The 17,643-nt window shown below is 43.0% G+C and overlaps 1 protein-coding gene across 1 annotated transcript in view; it reads left to right on the top strand.

Moving 5' to 3' along the window:
* Positions 1-15,454, top strand: part of LOC139550436 (uncharacterized) — a 36,579-nt gene extending 21,125 nt beyond the window's left edge. The window contains exons 7-12 of the mRNA XM_071361341.1: positions 71-1,010; positions 1,319-1,407; positions 1,760-4,665; positions 6,632-6,774; positions 7,026-7,096; positions 7,748-15,454. Coding sequence (XP_071217442.1) covers positions 71-1,010; positions 1,319-1,407; positions 1,760-4,665; positions 6,632-6,774; positions 7,026-7,096; positions 7,748-11,538 — 7,940 coding nt within the window. The 3' untranslated portion in view covers positions 11,539-15,454. The remainder of the gene's footprint in view (positions 1-70; positions 1,011-1,318; positions 1,408-1,759; positions 4,666-6,631; positions 6,775-7,025; positions 7,097-7,747) is intronic.
* The last annotated feature ends 2,189 nt before the right edge of the window (positions 15,455-17,643 follow it).

Here is a 17,643-nt window from a genome sequence, read left to right as displayed (position 1 = left end):
ACTTAGGAAATGCTGGAAATGTAGTTAAGTTATTCCTGATGTTAACCTGTGACGGTCTCTCCTTTTCTAGCTCTAAGGTCCACTGGTGGTGACTACATCCTCTCTTCACTGTCTTTCCCTTCCTCTGTGAAGGAAGAAATTGCCTCTTGCCAAGCAGGCCCAGAGAGACAGTCCTATCCCACCATAAAGGGATATCAAAGCCCTTTCCCATCTGATGAACCAGAGATGAGCTGGGACTGCAGAATGGCAGATCGTAAGGTCTGGACTGTAAAGCCACCAGCCTGTTCTGCTTCTGTGGAGGTCGAGGTCAAGACTATAGAGGACGCCACTGAGATAACCGTTAAACGCAAGACAATCAACAAAGAGATGATAAAAGAAACCAGGAGAGATAAAGCTGTTCTCTGCCCTCAGACTCGCAGCGGGCTGAAAACCAGCCGCTTGACTGCTTCCTGTCTGCGCCGTCAACCCGTACTGCGGTTGAACAGGCTTGACATTAGCAATATGCCGTTACCCAAGTCCTTGCTAACACTGATTCTAAGGAGAGGGAGACTGCAGGCTGAGACAAGACGCCCAGGACCGAAAGGAATTGACAGAAAGAAAAAACGGAGAAGAGGTCGTGGTATTACAAATGAGAAGATTGAAACGCACACACTTGACATAAGCGATATGCCGCTACCCAAGTCCCCGCTAACACTGACCCTAAAGAGAGGGGTACTGCTGGATGATCCGACGAGTTCCCAAGTCCAGAAAAAAAGAGGTAGAAAAAAAGGAGAGAAAATAGGACCTGGTATCACAAGATTAAAGATTGAGAAGATTGGAGCACACACGCTTGACATAAGCGATGTGCCATTACCCAAGCCCTCGCTAAAACTGGTTATAAGGAGAGGGAAACTGCAGGCTGAAGCAACAGGTTCTCAAGGGAAAAAAACAAGGGGCAGAAAGAAAAAATGGAGAAGACGATGTGGTGTCAAAAATGAGAGTGTGAAAAGAGAGCGGTCACCTGAAACTGAGTGAGTGTCCACTGTGGAACAGAGGTATTCAAATCCAGGCCTCAAGGTCTGCAGTGCTGCTGGTTTTCTTTTCTCCCAGGTTGTAAATGTATTTATTAATATCATTGATTGTTCAGAGAATACACTCACCTGGTGTACAGAGGACTGAATCAGTCCCTGATTCGAGGGGTATTGGAGAAAAGTTTATAACCATCAGTGGTGCAGACCTCAGTCCAGATTTGAAGTAGTAGCGGTTACTAGTAGTGGCTAGGACCTTGGCAGTGAACTTACCCATTTGAAAACTGACTTTCATTTTGGTCTCTTCTCAGGGAAGAAGCTGAACCATCAGATAATGAACTTTGGACCAGTGTTAATACAGGGGTCACTCTCAATGAAAAGACCCCTGTCGATGAATCTGGTAAGAAAAGTTCCTTAGTGAGTGTAGAGCAGCGAACGTCAAGCTCCTTAGATATGCAAAACTCCTGAATAAAGAATAAGAAATTAGAAATGACAGCCTTAAAGATGCAGAAGAACGTGGTTACTAGACCAAAATGGTCAAGATATTCTGCAGTAAACACTTTCCCTGCATCTATTAGGCTGCAGTACCTCGTTCTTTATTTGAAGAAAGTTCCATATCTCTTCACTGCACTGTATTGAGATTTGTTCAAATGTGGTCTAGTCTGTTTTTATCAAGCACCGGATCTGTCTTACCTGTCTATGTGTTAATGTCTATGTGGATGTCTTGCTCACTTCTCTCTTTTCAACACTAGGTGGAGACCATCCTTCTCATTTCCCATCATCTCATAAGAGGGAGGAGGAACAGCCCATACAGACCTTTCACACAAAGGAGCACAGTGGTCATATGGCCGAAGGGCAGAACAGAGAAGAAGTCTCAGAGGTTGTACCTCAGGACTCACTAACTCCTGAGCCATACAACACCTCTCACAAAATTAATTCAGAGGAGCACAGTGGTCAGATGGCCGAAGGGCAGAACAGGGAAGAACCCTCAGAGATTGTACCTCAGGACTCACCAACTCCTGAGCCATACAACACCTCTCACAAAATTAATTCAGAGGAGCACAGTGGTCATATGGCCGAAGGGCAGAACAGAGAAGAAGTCTCAGAGGTTGTACCTCAGGACTCACTAACTCCTGAGCCATCCAACACCGCTCACAAAATTAATTCAGAGGAGCTCAGTGGTCAGATGGCCAAAGGGCAGAACAGGGAAGAACCCTCAGAGATTGTACCTCAGGACTCACCAACTCCTGAGCCATCCAACACCGCTCACAAAATTAATTCAGAGGAGCACAGTGGTCAGATGGCCAAAGGGCAGAACAGGGAAGAACCCTCAGAGATTGTACCTCAGGACTCACCAACTCCTGAGCCATCCAACACCGCTCACAAAATTAATTCAGAGGAGCACAGTGGTCAGATGGCCAAAGGGCAGAACAGGGAAGAACCCTCAGAGATTGTACCTCAGGACTCACCAACTCCTGAGCCATCCAACACCTCTCAGAAAATTAATTCAGAGGAGCACAGTGGTCATATGTTCGAAGGGCAGAAGAGAGACGAACTTCCAGAGATGGTACCTCAGGACTCACCAACTCCTGAGCCATACAACACCTCTCACAAAATTAATTCAGAGGAGCACAGTGGTCAGATGGCCAAAGGGCAGAACAGGGAAGAACCCTCAGAGATTGTACCTCAGGACTCACCAACTCCTGAGCCATCCAACACCTCTCAGAAAATTAATTCAGAGGAGCACAGTGGTCATATGTTCGAAGGGCAGAAGAGAGACGAACTTCCAGAGATTGTATCTCAGGACTCACTAACTCCTGAGCCATACAACACCTCTCACAAAATTAATTTAGAGGAGCACAGTGGTCAGATGGCCAAAGGGCAGAACAGGGAAGAACCCTCAGAGATTGTACCTCAGGACTCACCAACTCCTGAGCCATCCAACACCTCTCAGAAAATTAATTCAGAGGAGCACAGTGGTCATATGTTCGAAGGGCAGAAGAGAGACGAACTTCCAGAGATGGTACCTCAGGACTCACCAACTCCTGAGCCATACAACACCTCTCACAAAATTAATTCAGAGGAGCACAGTGGTCATATGGCCGAAGGGCAGAACAGAGAAGAAGTCTCAGAGGTTGTACCTCAGGACTCACTAACTCCTGAGCCATCCAACACCTCTCACAAAATTCATTCCGATGAGCACAGTGGTCAGATGGCCGAAGGGCAGAAGAGAGAAGAAGTCTCTGAGATTGTACCTCAGGACTCATTAAGTCCGGAACCATCCAACACCTCTCACAAAAGCTTTCACTTACAGGAGCACAGTGGTCAAATGGCCAAAGGGCAGAACATAGAAAAACCTTTAGAGAGTGTACCTAAGGAGTTACTAACTGAGATTGTACTTCAGCACTCGTTAACTCCTGAGCCATCCAACAGCTCGCACAAAAGAAGCCAGCGCGTCAAGGCATGCTCTTTCTGTGGCAAGACTTTCACTGACACACTGGGCTTGACAAGACACATGCGATCTCACATTGAGCAGAGGTCACACCAATGCACCCAATGTGGGCAAGACTATGATTCCAGTGAGGACTTAGAGGAACACTGGAAGAGAAGCTGTGAGGAGAAGATAAAAAAAGACATTGGTAAGGACAATGGTGGGGAAACTGTCCAGCTAAAAACGCATCTGAAAAGAGACAAAAAGCCTGATCTGAAAGCAGACAAAAAATCTGATCTGAAAGGACACACAAAAGACCGCCCCATAAAGTGCCATGTGTGTGGGAAAGTAACTACTCGTATGTTGGGTTTGCGAAGACACCTTCTACTTCACTTCAACAATGGAGCATACAAGTGCCCTGTGTGTCCAACGACTTTTATAACAAATGCTGATTTGAGATCGCACCTGAGATTGAAAAGATCTTGTCGGGAAAAATGTTCTGATGAAGTAATTAATACCAAGGTCCATCTCCAATCCAACCCTGGTGAGTACAAGTGTCCTTACTGTGGGGACACTTTCCAGCTACCACATGATCTGAAAGGACACACAAAAGACTGTTCCAGAAAGTGCCATGTGTGTGGGAAAACAACTTTGAAGCCATGCGGCATGCGAAGGCACATGTTAAGACACAACAACAATGGCCCCTACAAGTGCCCGGTGTGTCCAAGGACTTTTATATCCCGTACTGATTTGAAGATGCACCTGAAAAAAAATAAGCAATGTAGGGAGAAATGTTCTGATGTCATGGTGAAGGAATTACTGTCATCAGTAGATGGTAGATGTGGGAAAAATGATACAGGAGTCATGACAAGCTGCCAACAACCAAGCTCCAGCAACACAGGTGGGCCTTCAAAGAATATTGAAGAGTTCTTTGAACAGTTCTCTTATGACTTTCAGCAATCCGATAACAGCATGAGTAGTGATGTGAACCTGAATAGCCTCAATGAAAACTACAGTCAGGAGATCAGTCAATACCAACCCATGAAGGACGTTGACCCATTGAAGGACAAAAAGTCTGTGGATGATTCATTGGAAAATGAGATGCCCAATGACAAAGAACCAAACTCAACCATTGGCTTAACAGGGAAGCAGGTGTCCCAGACTGACCCAAAGCCTCTCCAGGATTCTCAACCAGAGACGAGCGGAGAAGTGAAGAACGAGATACAGGTGATACCGGTTTCGACAATAGATATGACAATACTAAAGGCCCTGCAATTTGAGGTGTTAAGGAAATAGAGGGCTCTAGACTCATTTTCCCCTGATGGCACTGGTGCCACTAACTTCTTCAGTTGGTGGCACCAGCTGTGATTTGGTGGCACCCCCAAAAAGGGTTATCACATAGACCTGGGCGATATGGAAAAAAATCCATAATGCGGTAAATTGCGTGAATTGGTGCGATAACAATAAATAGAACGATAAGTTTAAAACCATGTATTTTTTCTTTAAACTACTTCTACTACTAGTTTGATGGTTTTAGCATAAATTATTCCATATTAGCAAACTTATTTGAATAAAAATAAATGTCATTTATGAAGTTAGTCATTCACAATGCTTTATCAAGAAGTGTAATAGACTACTGAGATGGTATTCAATAAATAAGTTGTTACATCTAACATGTCCAAGCAGGAATGCATGATTCAAAATATTTTGATATCCAATCTAATCCAGTGATTGTCATGAATTTTGGGTAGACAATTAGGCTATTTGTGTTATATTTTACTGTCAAAATAGGGCTTTAGGCACTGCAGAGCTTGAGGCGTCACTATAGATATGGGTTCAATCCTGGGCAGTTTCGCAGCTGTCCGGAACCGGGAGACCCATGAGGCGATTCACAATTGGCCCAGAGTTGTCCAGGTTAGGGGAAGGTTTGGCCGGCCCGGGATGTCCTCGTCCTCATCTCACTCCAGCGTTACTCCTGTGGCGGGCCGGGCTCATGCACGCTGACACGGTTGCCAGTTGTACAGTGTTTCCTCTGACACATTGGTGCGGCTGGCTTCCGGGTTAAGCGAGCAGTGTGTCAAGAAGCAGTGTGACATGGCAGGGTCGTGTTTCAGAGAACGCACGGCTCTCAACATTCGCCTCTCCCGAGTCCGTACGGGAGTTGCGGCGATGGGACAAGAGTGTAACTTCCAATTGGATATCACGAAATTGGGGAGGAAAAAGGGCTTTAGAATTTTCATATTTCTTTGTTCAATAGAGATGAATTTGCATTCATCATCTTCATGTACACTAATTTTATATATAGCTTAGGCCTAATTCAATTTGCACTAATTGTTGGTACTAATTCACCACCTGAGGAAGTGGAAACACAAAATGCATTAGATAGATAGATCACATTAGCTAGAACTCTAAATATAACACCTACTGCTAGTAGCCATGTATTAACCTGGGCCCCTATTCACAAAGTGTCTCAGAATAGGAGTGCTGCTCTCAAATCAGATCATAATAAATAAGACCTGATCCTGGATCAGCACTCCTTCTTTGAGAAGCTTTTGAATCTAGGGCCCTGATTGGAAGGCAAATTGAGCACCAACATGTTGCTGTAACGGAGTGTGTTTAATCCCACCAACATGTACACAACACTTGGCACTGAAGTCAACTGTACTGACAGACAGAGCTTGTGACACAGTGGGAAACGGTTCACTTAAGATCTTGGTGAGGATGATTTCACCACATGGTGACTACTAGTTCTAGCCTGCTAGTTTCACATCCACTACACTCACCCCCTAGTAGTCTGCTACAGTAGTCTGTGATCCGGGTTACGGACCATTGTAACAGAGTGAGTTCTGTCCCCACCTGGGACACAAACTCTGGGGGTTGCCTCTGGACCGGACTAAGAGACATTCCTTTTATTTATTTATTATATATATATGTCAAAATTGAACTACTATATATTTTATCCCCATTTTCTCCCTATATATCATTAATTATCCACTTTTATGACACTATAATATCATTTTGTCACTGTGGATAAAAGCATCTATACCATCTGGTGTTATCTACATGTTGATCCACCTTGATTTCAAGTTTGCAGAAGTGTGATACATTTAAGTTAATTCAAGAAAATAAATGAAAAGGCAAGGCTTTAAGTCAGAGTGTGCATTTTTATGACCATAATATATATTTTATACAGAGCGGGAAACTGCAGGCTGAGGCCACGGGTTCCAACGGACAGAAAAGAAGAGGCAGAAAGAGAAAACAGAAAAGAGGACGTGGTGTCAAAAATGAGAAGAGCGAAGCAAAGGGTGTGAAGAGAGAGCGGTCACCTGAAACTGAGTGAGTGTCAGCTGTGGAACAGAGGTATTCAAATCCAGGTAGAAAATTAATTGACCAAGGAATACACTCACCTAGTGTACAGAGGATTGAATCTGTCCCTGATTTGAGAGGTTATTGGGGGAAGGGTGGAAAACAGCAGTGGTGCAGACCTCGAGGCCCAGATTTGAATGCCCCTATTGTAGTGGCTAGGACCTTGGAAGTGAACTTACCCATTGAAAATCATAACTGACTTTATATTTGTCTGTCCTCAGGGAAGATGCCGAACCATCAGATAATAAACTTTGGACCACTGTCATTAAAAGGACCACTGTCTGTGATTCTGGTAAGGAGTGTTCCTTAGCGTGTAGAACGGTGAACATGAGCTCTTTATTCAAAACTACTGAATAAACAAACTACAAATGACAGCCTTAAAGATGCAGAGAAATTGGTTACTAGTGTTATGTTCTAATTTTCAGAGTAAATAACTCACAGACACTAGAGAAGCTTAACCAAGTTTAATTCTTCCCAAAGGGAAGCAGCTGTAATTCAGACACAGACATGGCTTCCCCAGTGGTAGTATTCATACCCCACTTTGGGTGGAGTCTCCTTATCGCTAAACAGTGCATCATTATTGCTGAGCAGGGAGCTGAGGTATATGAGCCTTCAACGGTTTCTCCCGTTATTAGTACTGCCACATGCAATCGTGTTCCCTGCACTCAGCCCCTCCCAAGCTTCATTATTGCACCCCTCATGTCTCTTTTGTAACTAATGTACCTATACTTCTGAGTTTAACCATGTTCAAATTTTCACCCAGAATCCAACACGAGACCTAGGCGTCCATGCTATTCTGCTGTCAGAATAACCAAGTGCTTATGTGTATCATCCTTTGAGTTCAGTGAACACTTTCACTCTATCTTTTAGGCTGCAGTACCTTGACTTTGAGTTTGTCGATAATATGTGGATGTCTTGCTCACTTTTCTCTTTTCAACACTAGGTGGTGTCTCAGAGAGTGTACCTCAGGACTCACTAACTCCTGAGCCATCCAACACCTCTCACAAAAGAAGTCAACGAATCAAAGCATGCTCTTTCTGTCGCAAGACTTTCACTGAAACACTGGGCTTGACAAGACACATGCGATCTCACATTGAGCAGAGGTCACACCAATGCACCCTGTGTGGGCAAGACTTTGAATTCAGTGAGGACTTCGAGGAACACCAGAAGAGTAGCTGTGAGGAGAAGAAGAGTGGTGATGACTACTGTGGGGAAACTGTCCAGCAAAAAAAATATCTGAAAAAAAACCCTGATCTGAAAAGAGACAAAAAGCCTGATCTGAAAGGAGACAAAAAAGCTCATCTGAATAGAGTCAAAAAAGCTAATCTGAAAAGAGACAAAAAATCGGATCTGAAAGGACACACAAAAGACGGCTCCATAAAGTGCCATGTGTGTGGGAAAGTAACTACTCGTATTGTAAGTTTGCAAAGGCACCTTCTACTTCACTTCAACAATGGAGCATACAAGTGCCCTGTGTGTCCAAAGACTTTTATATTAAATTGTGATTTGAGATCGCACCTGAGATTGAAAAGATCTTGTGGGAAGAAATGTTCTGATAAAGTAATTACAACCAGGCTCCACCTCAAATCCAACCCTGGGGATTACAAGTGTCCTTACTGTGGGGACACTTTCCAGCTACCACGTGATCTGAAAGGACACACAAAAGACTGTTCCAGAAAGTGCTATGTGTGTGGGAAAATAAGTTCTCGAATATTGGAAATGCGAAGGCACATGTTAAAACACAACAACAATGGCCCCATCAAGTGCCCGATGTGTCCAAAGACTTTTATATACCAGACTGATTTGAAGAAGCACCTGAAAACAAAAAAACTTTGTTGGGAGAAATGTTCTGATGTGATGGTGAAGGACAATGCTGATTTGAAATTGCCCCGAAGATTGAAAAGGTCTTATAGGAAGACTTTTTCTGATGACGTAATTACAACCAAGATCCACCTCAAATCCAACCCTGGGGATTACAAGTGTCCTTACTGTGGGGACACTTTCCAGCTACCACGTGATCTGAAAGGACACACAAAAGACTGTTCCAGAAAGTGCAATGTGTGTGGGAAAACAACTTCAACGGCACGCGGCATGCGAAGGCACATGTTAAGACACAACAACAATGGCACCTACAAGTGCCCGGTGTGTCCAAGGACTTTTATATACCATCCTGATTTGAAGAAGCACCTGAAACTGAAAAAACGTTGTAGAGCGAAATGTTCTGATGTGATGATGAAAGAAATACTGTCTTCAGGAGATGGTAGATGTCGGAAAATGTTCAATGAAACAGCAGTCATGACAAACAGCCAACAACCAAGCTCCAGCAACACAGGTGGGCCTTCGAAGAGAATTGAAGAGCTCTCTCATGACTCGCAGCAATCCGATAACAGCATGAGTAGTGATATGAACCTTAATAGCCTTGAAGAAGACCACAGTGACAAGATCAGTCAATACCAACCCATTAAGGACGTTGACATAAGTAGCCTCCATGAAGACTACAGTGATGAGATCAGTCAATACCAACCCATGAAGGACGTTGACCAATCCAACCCTGGTGAGTACAAGTGTCCTTTCTGTGGGGACACTTTCCAGCTCCCAGATGATCTGAAAAGACACACAAAAGACTGTTCCAGAAAGTGCCATGTGTGTGGGAAAATATCCTCAAAGGCATGTGACATGCGAAGGCACATGTTAAAACATGACAACAATGGCCCCATCAAGTGCCCGGTGTGTCCAAAGACGTTTATATTCCATACCGATTTGAAAACACACCTGAAAACAAAAAAACTTTGTAGGGAGAAATGTTCTGATGTGATGGCAAAAGAATTACTGTCTTCAGTAGATGGTAGATGGAAAAATGGAAAAAAATGGAAAAATGTCAACGAAACAGGAGTCATTACAAGTTGCGATCAACCAAGTTCCAGCAACACAGGTGGGCCTTCGAAGGGCGGGCCTGTGTTGGGTTTGAAGAGCTTTGAAGAGTTCTTTGAAGAGCTCTCTAATGACTCTGATATCAGCATGAATAGTGACGTGAACATGAATAGCCTCGATGAAGACTACAGTCAGGAGATCAGTCAATACCAACCCATGAAGGATGTTGACCTGAATAGCCTCGATGAAGACTACAGTCAGGAGATCAGTCAATACCAACCCATTAAGGATGTTGACCTGAATCGCCTCTATGAAGACTACAGTCAGGAGATCAGTCAATACCAACCCATTAAGGATGTTGACCTGAATCGCCTCTATGAAGACTACAGTCAGGAGATCAGTAAATACCAACCTATTAAGGATGTTGACCTGAATCGCCTCTATGAAGACTACAGTCAGGAGATCAGTAAATACCAACCTATTAAGGACGTTGACCAATCCAAACCCGGTGAGTACAATTGTCCTTACTGTTGGAAGACTTTCCAGCTCCTACGTGATCTGAAAGGACACAAAAAAGACTGTTCCAAGGAGTGCCATGTGTGTGGGAAAACAACTTCGACGGCATGCGGCATGCGTAGGCACATGTTAAAACACTACAATGGCCCCATCAAGTGCCCGGTGTGTCCAACGACTTTTGTATACCATACTGATTTGAAGAAGCACCTGAAAACAAAAAAACTATGTAGGGAGAAATGTTCTGGTGTGATGGCGAAGGAATTACTGTCTTCAGTAGATGATAGATGTAAGAAAAATGTTAATGAAACAGGAGTCATGGCAAGTTGTGAACAACCAAGCTCCAGCGACACAGGCGGGCCTTCAAATAGCATTGAAGAGTTCTCACATGATTTGCAGCAATCCGATAACAGCATGAGTAGTGATGTGAACCTGAATAGCCTCCATGAAGACAACAGTCAGGAGATCAGTCAAAACCAAGCCATTAAGGACATTGTCCAATCCAACCCTGGTGAGTACAAGTGTCCTTACTGTGGGGACACTTTCCAGCTACCTCATGATCTGAAAGGACACAGTAAAGACTGTTCCAGAAAGTGCCATGTGTGTGGGAAAATATCCTCGAAGGCATGCGACATGCGAAGGCACATGTTAAAACACTACAACAATGGCCCCATCAAGTGCCTGGTGTGTCCAAAGACATTTATATTCCATACTGATTTGAAGACGCACCTAAAAACGAAAAAACTTTGTAGGGAAAAATGTTCTGATGTGATGGCGGAGGAATTACTGTCTTCGGTAGATGGTAGATGTAGGAAAAATGTGAATGATACAGGAATCATGACAAGGCTCCAACAACCAAGCTCCAGCAACACAGGCGGGCCTTCGAAGAGCGGGCCTGTGTTGGGTTTGAAGAGCTTTGAAGAGTTCTTTGAAGAGCTCTCTAATGACTCCGATATCAGCATGAGTAGTGATGTGAATCTGAATAGCCTCCATGAAAACTACAGTCAGGAGATCAGTCAATACCAACCCATGAAGGATGTTGACTTGAGTATCCTCCATGAAGACTACAGTCAGGAGATCAGTCAATACCACCCCATGAAGGATACTGACCTGAATAGCCTACATGAAGACTACAGTCAGGAGATCGGTCACTACCAACCCATGAAGGATGTTGACCTGAATAGCCTCCATGAAGTCTATAGTGATGATATCAGTCAATACCAACCTGTTAAGGACATTGACCCAAAGGAGGACAGAAGGTCTGTAAATGATTCAGGGGTAAATGAGATGCCCAATGACAAAGAACCAAACTCAACCAACGGCCCAAGGCCTCTCCAGGACTCAATCTGAGCCGAACAGAGAAGCTAAGAACGAGATACAGGTGATACCGGTGTCAACAATACATACAACAAAACTAAAAGCCCTGCAATTTGAGGTTTTAAGAAAATGATGAAGAGCAACAACTTCCTTATATGTATTTTTTTTTTGTAGGAGGTGTTATGAATTAGGTTAGGTATTTAGATAGATAGATAGATAGATAGATAGATAGATAGAGAGATTCCCACTAGTAATTACCAGTTGGAGGGGCATTCAAGTGGATCTTTCCCAGTCGTATGTTGGGATTTGCGAATTTGCGAGATGTTATGAACGCAGCATAACCCGAGTGAAAAGTCAGTTGTCTCAGGTGGCGGAGTCTCTCGATATTTTTGAGGTATCCCCAGTTTGTGAAGCTACTCATGTTCATAAGAGGCAAACCAGATGGGGAGAAGGATGATTTATGTGGAGACATAGAGGAAACATTCTTTGCCAAACTAGACAGTGGTTTCCAGGTAATGGTTTGTCATAGTGAGAAAGTTTATTCTTGTGTGTATCTAGGTGAGAACTTCTGGGCAGAGATATACAGTGCCGTGAAAAAGTATTTGTCCCCTTTCTAATTTTCTCTGCTTTTGCATTATTGTTATACTGAATTATCAGATCTTCAACCAAAATATAATATTAGATAAAGGGAACCTGAGTGAACAAATAACACAACAATTACATACTTATTTCATTTATTTCATGAACAAAGTTATGCAACACCCAATGCCCCTGTGTGAAAAAGTAATTGCCCCTTTACACTCAATAACAGGCTATGCCACCTTTAGCTGCGATGACTCAAACCAAATGCTTCCTGTAGTTGTTGATCAGTCTCATGTGGCTGTGGAGGAGTTTTTGCCCACTCTTCCATGCAGAACTGCTCTAACTCACCGACATTTGTGGGTTTTCAAGCATGAATTGCTCGTTTCAGGTCCTGCCACAACATTTCAATTGGGATTAGGTCGGGACTTTGACTAGGCTATTCCAAAACTTCAAATGTGTTGCTTTTTAGCCATTTTCATGTAGATTGTGTGTTTTGGATCATTGTCTTGCTACATCACCCAGCTGCGCTTCAGCTTCAGCTCATAGACGAATGGCCTGACATTCTCCTGAAGAATTCTATGATACAGAGCATAATTCTTGGTTCCTTCTATTAAGGGAAGTTATCCAGGTCCTGAGGCAGCAAAGCATCCCCAAACCATCACACTACCACCACCATGCTTGTCTGTTGGTGTGAGGTTCTTACTGTGGGAATGCAGTGTCTTGGTTTATGCCAGGCATAATGGGACCCATGTCATCCAAAAAGTTATAATTTTAAATAATCTGTCCATAGAACGTTCTTCCAAGAGTTGATGATCATCAAGGTGCTTTTTGACAAACTTGAGTGAACTTTTTGGACGACATGGATCCCATTATGCCTGGCGATAACCAAACACTGTATTCCAAAGTAAGAACCTCAAACCAACGGTCAAGCATGGTGCAGCGGAATCATGCAGCTAGACAATGATCCAAAACACACAATCAAGTCTACATGAAAATGTCTAAAAAGCAACACATTTGAAGTTTTGGAATGGCCTAAAGCATTTCTGCATGCAAGAGTGGGCCATAATTCCTCCACAGCGATGTGAAAGACTGATCAACAACTACAGGAAGCATTTGGTTGCAGTCATTGCAGCTAAAGTTGGCACAACCAGTTATTGAGTGTAAAGGGGCAATTACTTTTTCACACAGGGGAAATGGGTGTTGCATAATTTTGTTAATACATTATTATTATATTTAAATAAAAATGTTTAACTTAGGTTTCCTTTAATATTAGGTTTTGGTTGAAGATCTAACATTCAGTATAAAAAAATTGAGAAAATCAGAAAGGTGGCAAATACTTTTTCACGGCATGTGCCATCTGCACAGGATGAGGTTGATTAATGTGTCAATTTATGGAAGACGTTCTTTGTTATGTTGAGTGACACTGAGCAACTAGGTTCTCTAGGTGTTCTGAGAAAGCATTTGGTTCCCCGAGTGATCTGTTGGATTCAGAGTTTGTCAGTGATTATTTTGTTCCTTTAGCTGACATGTTAGTGAGGATCCGCTGGAAGACACGGTCTGGGTATTGCGGGATGACACGGCTGTGTCTTGTGACAAGAATAGGGTGCTTGAAGAATTGGGTTTGGAAAAGCCAGATCCACTACAGAGTCAGTTTTGTGAAGTTAAGTGTGAGGAGATGAAGATGTTGGTCAATGTTCACTTATCCCCGTTGGTGGTTGCTCCAGGTCTCTAATCACTGGACACCTATCAGATGGAGCTTGGTGCGTGTGATCATGGGCGCTGTGAATGGAGTTGGTCTCTCAGGGGGCGGAGTCTCAAGGAGAGTTTTGAGGTATCCCCAGTTTGTTAAGATACTCATGTTCAGAAGAGTGTTGATGGCAAACCAGATGGGGAGAAGGATGATTTGTGTGGGGACTCTGTGTCTCTGTCCCTCTCCCTCAAGTTTGAGATTTGCAGTCCCTTCCTCTACTGTGGTCTTTGTGTGTCAATAACAGGCAGCAGTAGGCGCAATGCATTGTGGTCATTGTAGCTAATTGCCACGTTTTCTGCGCTAAACTATGTTTAATTTTTGCCTGTTGAAAACGACAACTTCCTATGTCCCACAGTTTGTGCTTCTTGATTTGATTTCTTTCTAAAAATCAGGCTTTGAACTCACACAAAAAACAAACTAAATTTAATTCAAATAATTGAAAGCTAAATTAAACCGAAATGTAGGCTAATCACTCAGCACTAGTGTACATATTGGTCTCTTCAGTTAAGGAAGTTTTATGAAAAAAAAAAAAAAATGTATTACAAGTTTTGAAAAATTCAGGAAAATAGATTGTGGTGACTATGAGGTTTTTTCTTGTTGGGGGAGAACTTATAGAATAGGTTTGGTAGTTAAGTATGTAGGCTTAGGACCCCTAGACATAATGGGTCAGTAGGCGAGTCAATCGGTTTTATAACAATGTGTAGGAATAGGAACTCAAAAGTGTAGAAATATGGCGGTAGATCTCCTGAACCTGGGCCCCTATTCTCAGTGTTTTTGCCTTTCAGATAATAATAAATAAGATAAGAAGGAGCTGATCCTAGATCAGCACTCATACTCTGAAAATCTTTACAACCTTTATAATCTAGGACCCAGACTGGAAGGCAAATGGAGCACCAACATGTACACAATACTTGACACTGAAGTCAACTGTACTGACAGACAGAGCTTGTGACTCAGTGAGAAACGGTTCACTTAAGATCTTGGTGAGGATGACTTCACCACATGGTGACTACTAGTTCTAGCCTGCTAGTTTCACATCCACTACACTCACCCCCTAGTAGTCTGCTACAGTAGTCTGTGATCCGGGTTACGGACCATTGTAACAGAGTGAGTTCTGTCCCCACCTGGGACACAAACTCTGGGGGTTGCCTCTGGACCGGGCTAAGAGACATTCCTTTTTATTGTTCTTTACAAAAATGTGACAAACTATATCTCTTCTTTCCCCTTTCTCTCCCTCTCTTTATCCACTTTTTTAACACTTCTATAACACGTAACTATCATGTAATGTCACTGTATACTGTAAGTCACTTTGGATAAAAGCTATGGGTTGCCTATCGACCGAGCTGAAGTGAAATTTTTTTTTGTGCATGTTTTTATTTTTACTCAATGTCAAAATGTGGTAACTTCTATATTCTTTCTCCCTCTCTCTATATATCATTAATTACCCACTTTTATAACATTTTTATAATGCTTAAATGTCATGTCACTGTATACTGTAAGTCACTTTGGATAAAAGCATCTACGACGCTTTGTATTTACATGTTTATCCATCAGTTTTTTAAAGTTGACATTGGTGTGATACATTTCAATATATTAAAGAAGACAAATTAAAAGGCATGGCTGAGTCTGAGAGTGCATTTTTATGACTATAATATACTGAACAGAAATAAACCCAACATGGTCCCATGTTTCATGAGCTGAAATAAAAGGTCCCAGAAATATTCCATATGCACAAAAACCTTATTTCTCTCAAATGTTGTGCACAAATTATTTTACATCCCTGTTAGTGAGCAATTCTTCTTTGCCAAGATAATCCATCCACCTGACAGGTGTGGCCTATCAAGAAGCTGGTTTAAATAGCATGATAATTACACAGGTGCACCTTGTGCTGGGGATAATAAAAGGCCACTTTAAAATGTGCAGTTTTGTCACACACACAATGCCACAGAAGTTTTGAGGGAGCATGCAATTGGCGTGCTGACTGCAGGAATGTCCACCAGAGCTGTTTCCAGAGAATTTCATGTTAATTGCACACTCCCTCAATACTTAGTGGGGGACTGAGGAGTAATTCTGATTGGCTGGGCCTGGCTCCCAACTGCACCTCTGCCCAGTTGTGAAATCTATAGATTAGGGCATAATTTATTTATTTCAATTGACCGATTTCCTTCTATGAACTGTAAAATCTTTGAAATTGTTGCATGTTATATATATTTTTTGGTTCAGTATATACAGTTCCTTCGGAAAGTATTCAGACACATTGAGTTTATATTTTTTCAGTAATCTACAGACAATACCCCATAATGAAATTAGCTAAATAAAATTTTGCAAATTTATTTCAAATAAAAACAGAAATACCTTATTTACATAAGTATTCAGACTCTTTGCTATGAGAGTCGAAATTGAGCTCAGGTGCATCCTATTTCATTGATCATCCTTGAGATGTTTCTACAACTTGATTGGAGTCCGTCCACCTGTGGTAAATTCAATTGATTGGGCATGATTTGGAAAGGCACACAAATAAGGTCCCACAGTTGGCAGTGCATGTCAGTGAATAAACCAAGCCATGAGATTGAATGAATTGTCCGTAGAGCTCTGAGACAGGATGGTGTCGAGGCACAGATCTGGAGAAGGGTACCAAAAAAATGTCTGCAGCATTGAAGGTCCCCATGAACACAGTGGCCTCCATCATTCTTAAATGCAAGAAGTTTGTAACCATCAAGATTCTTAGAGCTGGCCACCCGACCAAACAGCAATCAGGGGACAAGGGCCTAGGCCAGGGAGGTGACCAAGAACCCAATAGTCACTCCGACATAACTCCAGAGTTCCTCTGTGAAGATGGGAGAACCTTCCAGAAGGACAACCATCTCTGCAGCATTCCACCAATCAGGTTCTCCATGGTAGTGGCCAGACGGAAGCAACTCCTCAGTAAAAGGCACATGACAGCCCGCTTGGAGTTTGCCAAAAGGCACCTAAAGGATTCAGACCATGAAAACAATGTGCTCTGGTCTGATGAAACCAAGATTGAACTCTTTGGCCTTAATGCCAAATGTCACGCCTGTAGGAAACCTGGCACCATCCCTACAGTGAAGCACGGTGGTGGCAGCATCATGCTGTGGTGATGTTTTTCAGCAGCAGGGACTGGGAGACTAGTCAGGATCGAGGGAAAGATGAACAGCGCAACGTGCAGAGGGATCCTCGATGAAAACCTCCTCCAAAGCACTCAGGACCTCAAGACTGGGGCGAAGGTTCACCTTCCAACAGGACAACAACCCTAAACACACAGCCAAGACAACACATGAGTGGCTTCGGGACAAGTCTCAATGTCCTTGAGTGGCCCAGCCAGAGCCCAGACTTGAACCCGATCTAACATCTCTGGAGAGACCTGAAAATAGTTGTGCAATGACGCTCCCCATCCAACCTGACAGAGCTTGAGAGGATCTGCTTGGAGACCATGCTTGTCACTTATGAACATTTTTGAACATCTTGGCATAGTTCTGTTATAATCTCCACCCGGCACAGCCAGAAGAGGACTGGCCACCCCTCATAGCCTGGTTCCTCTCTAGGTTTCTTCCTAGGTTTTGGCCTTTCTAGGGAGTTTTTCCTAGCCACCGTGCTTCTACACCTGCATTACTAGCTGTTTGGGGTTTTAGGCTGGGTGTCTGTACAGCACTTCGAGATATTAGCTGATGTACGAAGGGCTATATAAAATAAAATTGATTGATTGATTGATTGATCTGCAGAGAAGAATGGTAGAAACTACCCAGATACAGGTGTGCCATGTGGAAAAAGTAAAGGGGGCTGAATAG

This window comes from Salvelinus alpinus, chromosome 23 (assembly GCF_045679555.1).
Source record: "Salvelinus alpinus chromosome 23, SLU_Salpinus.1, whole genome shotgun sequence".
NCBI classification, from domain to species: domain Eukaryota; kingdom Metazoa; phylum Chordata; class Actinopteri; order Salmoniformes; family Salmonidae; genus Salvelinus; species Salvelinus alpinus.
The sequence above is the reverse complement of the archived record's forward strand: the minus strand, read 5'-3'. Positions and strand labels throughout refer to the sequence as shown.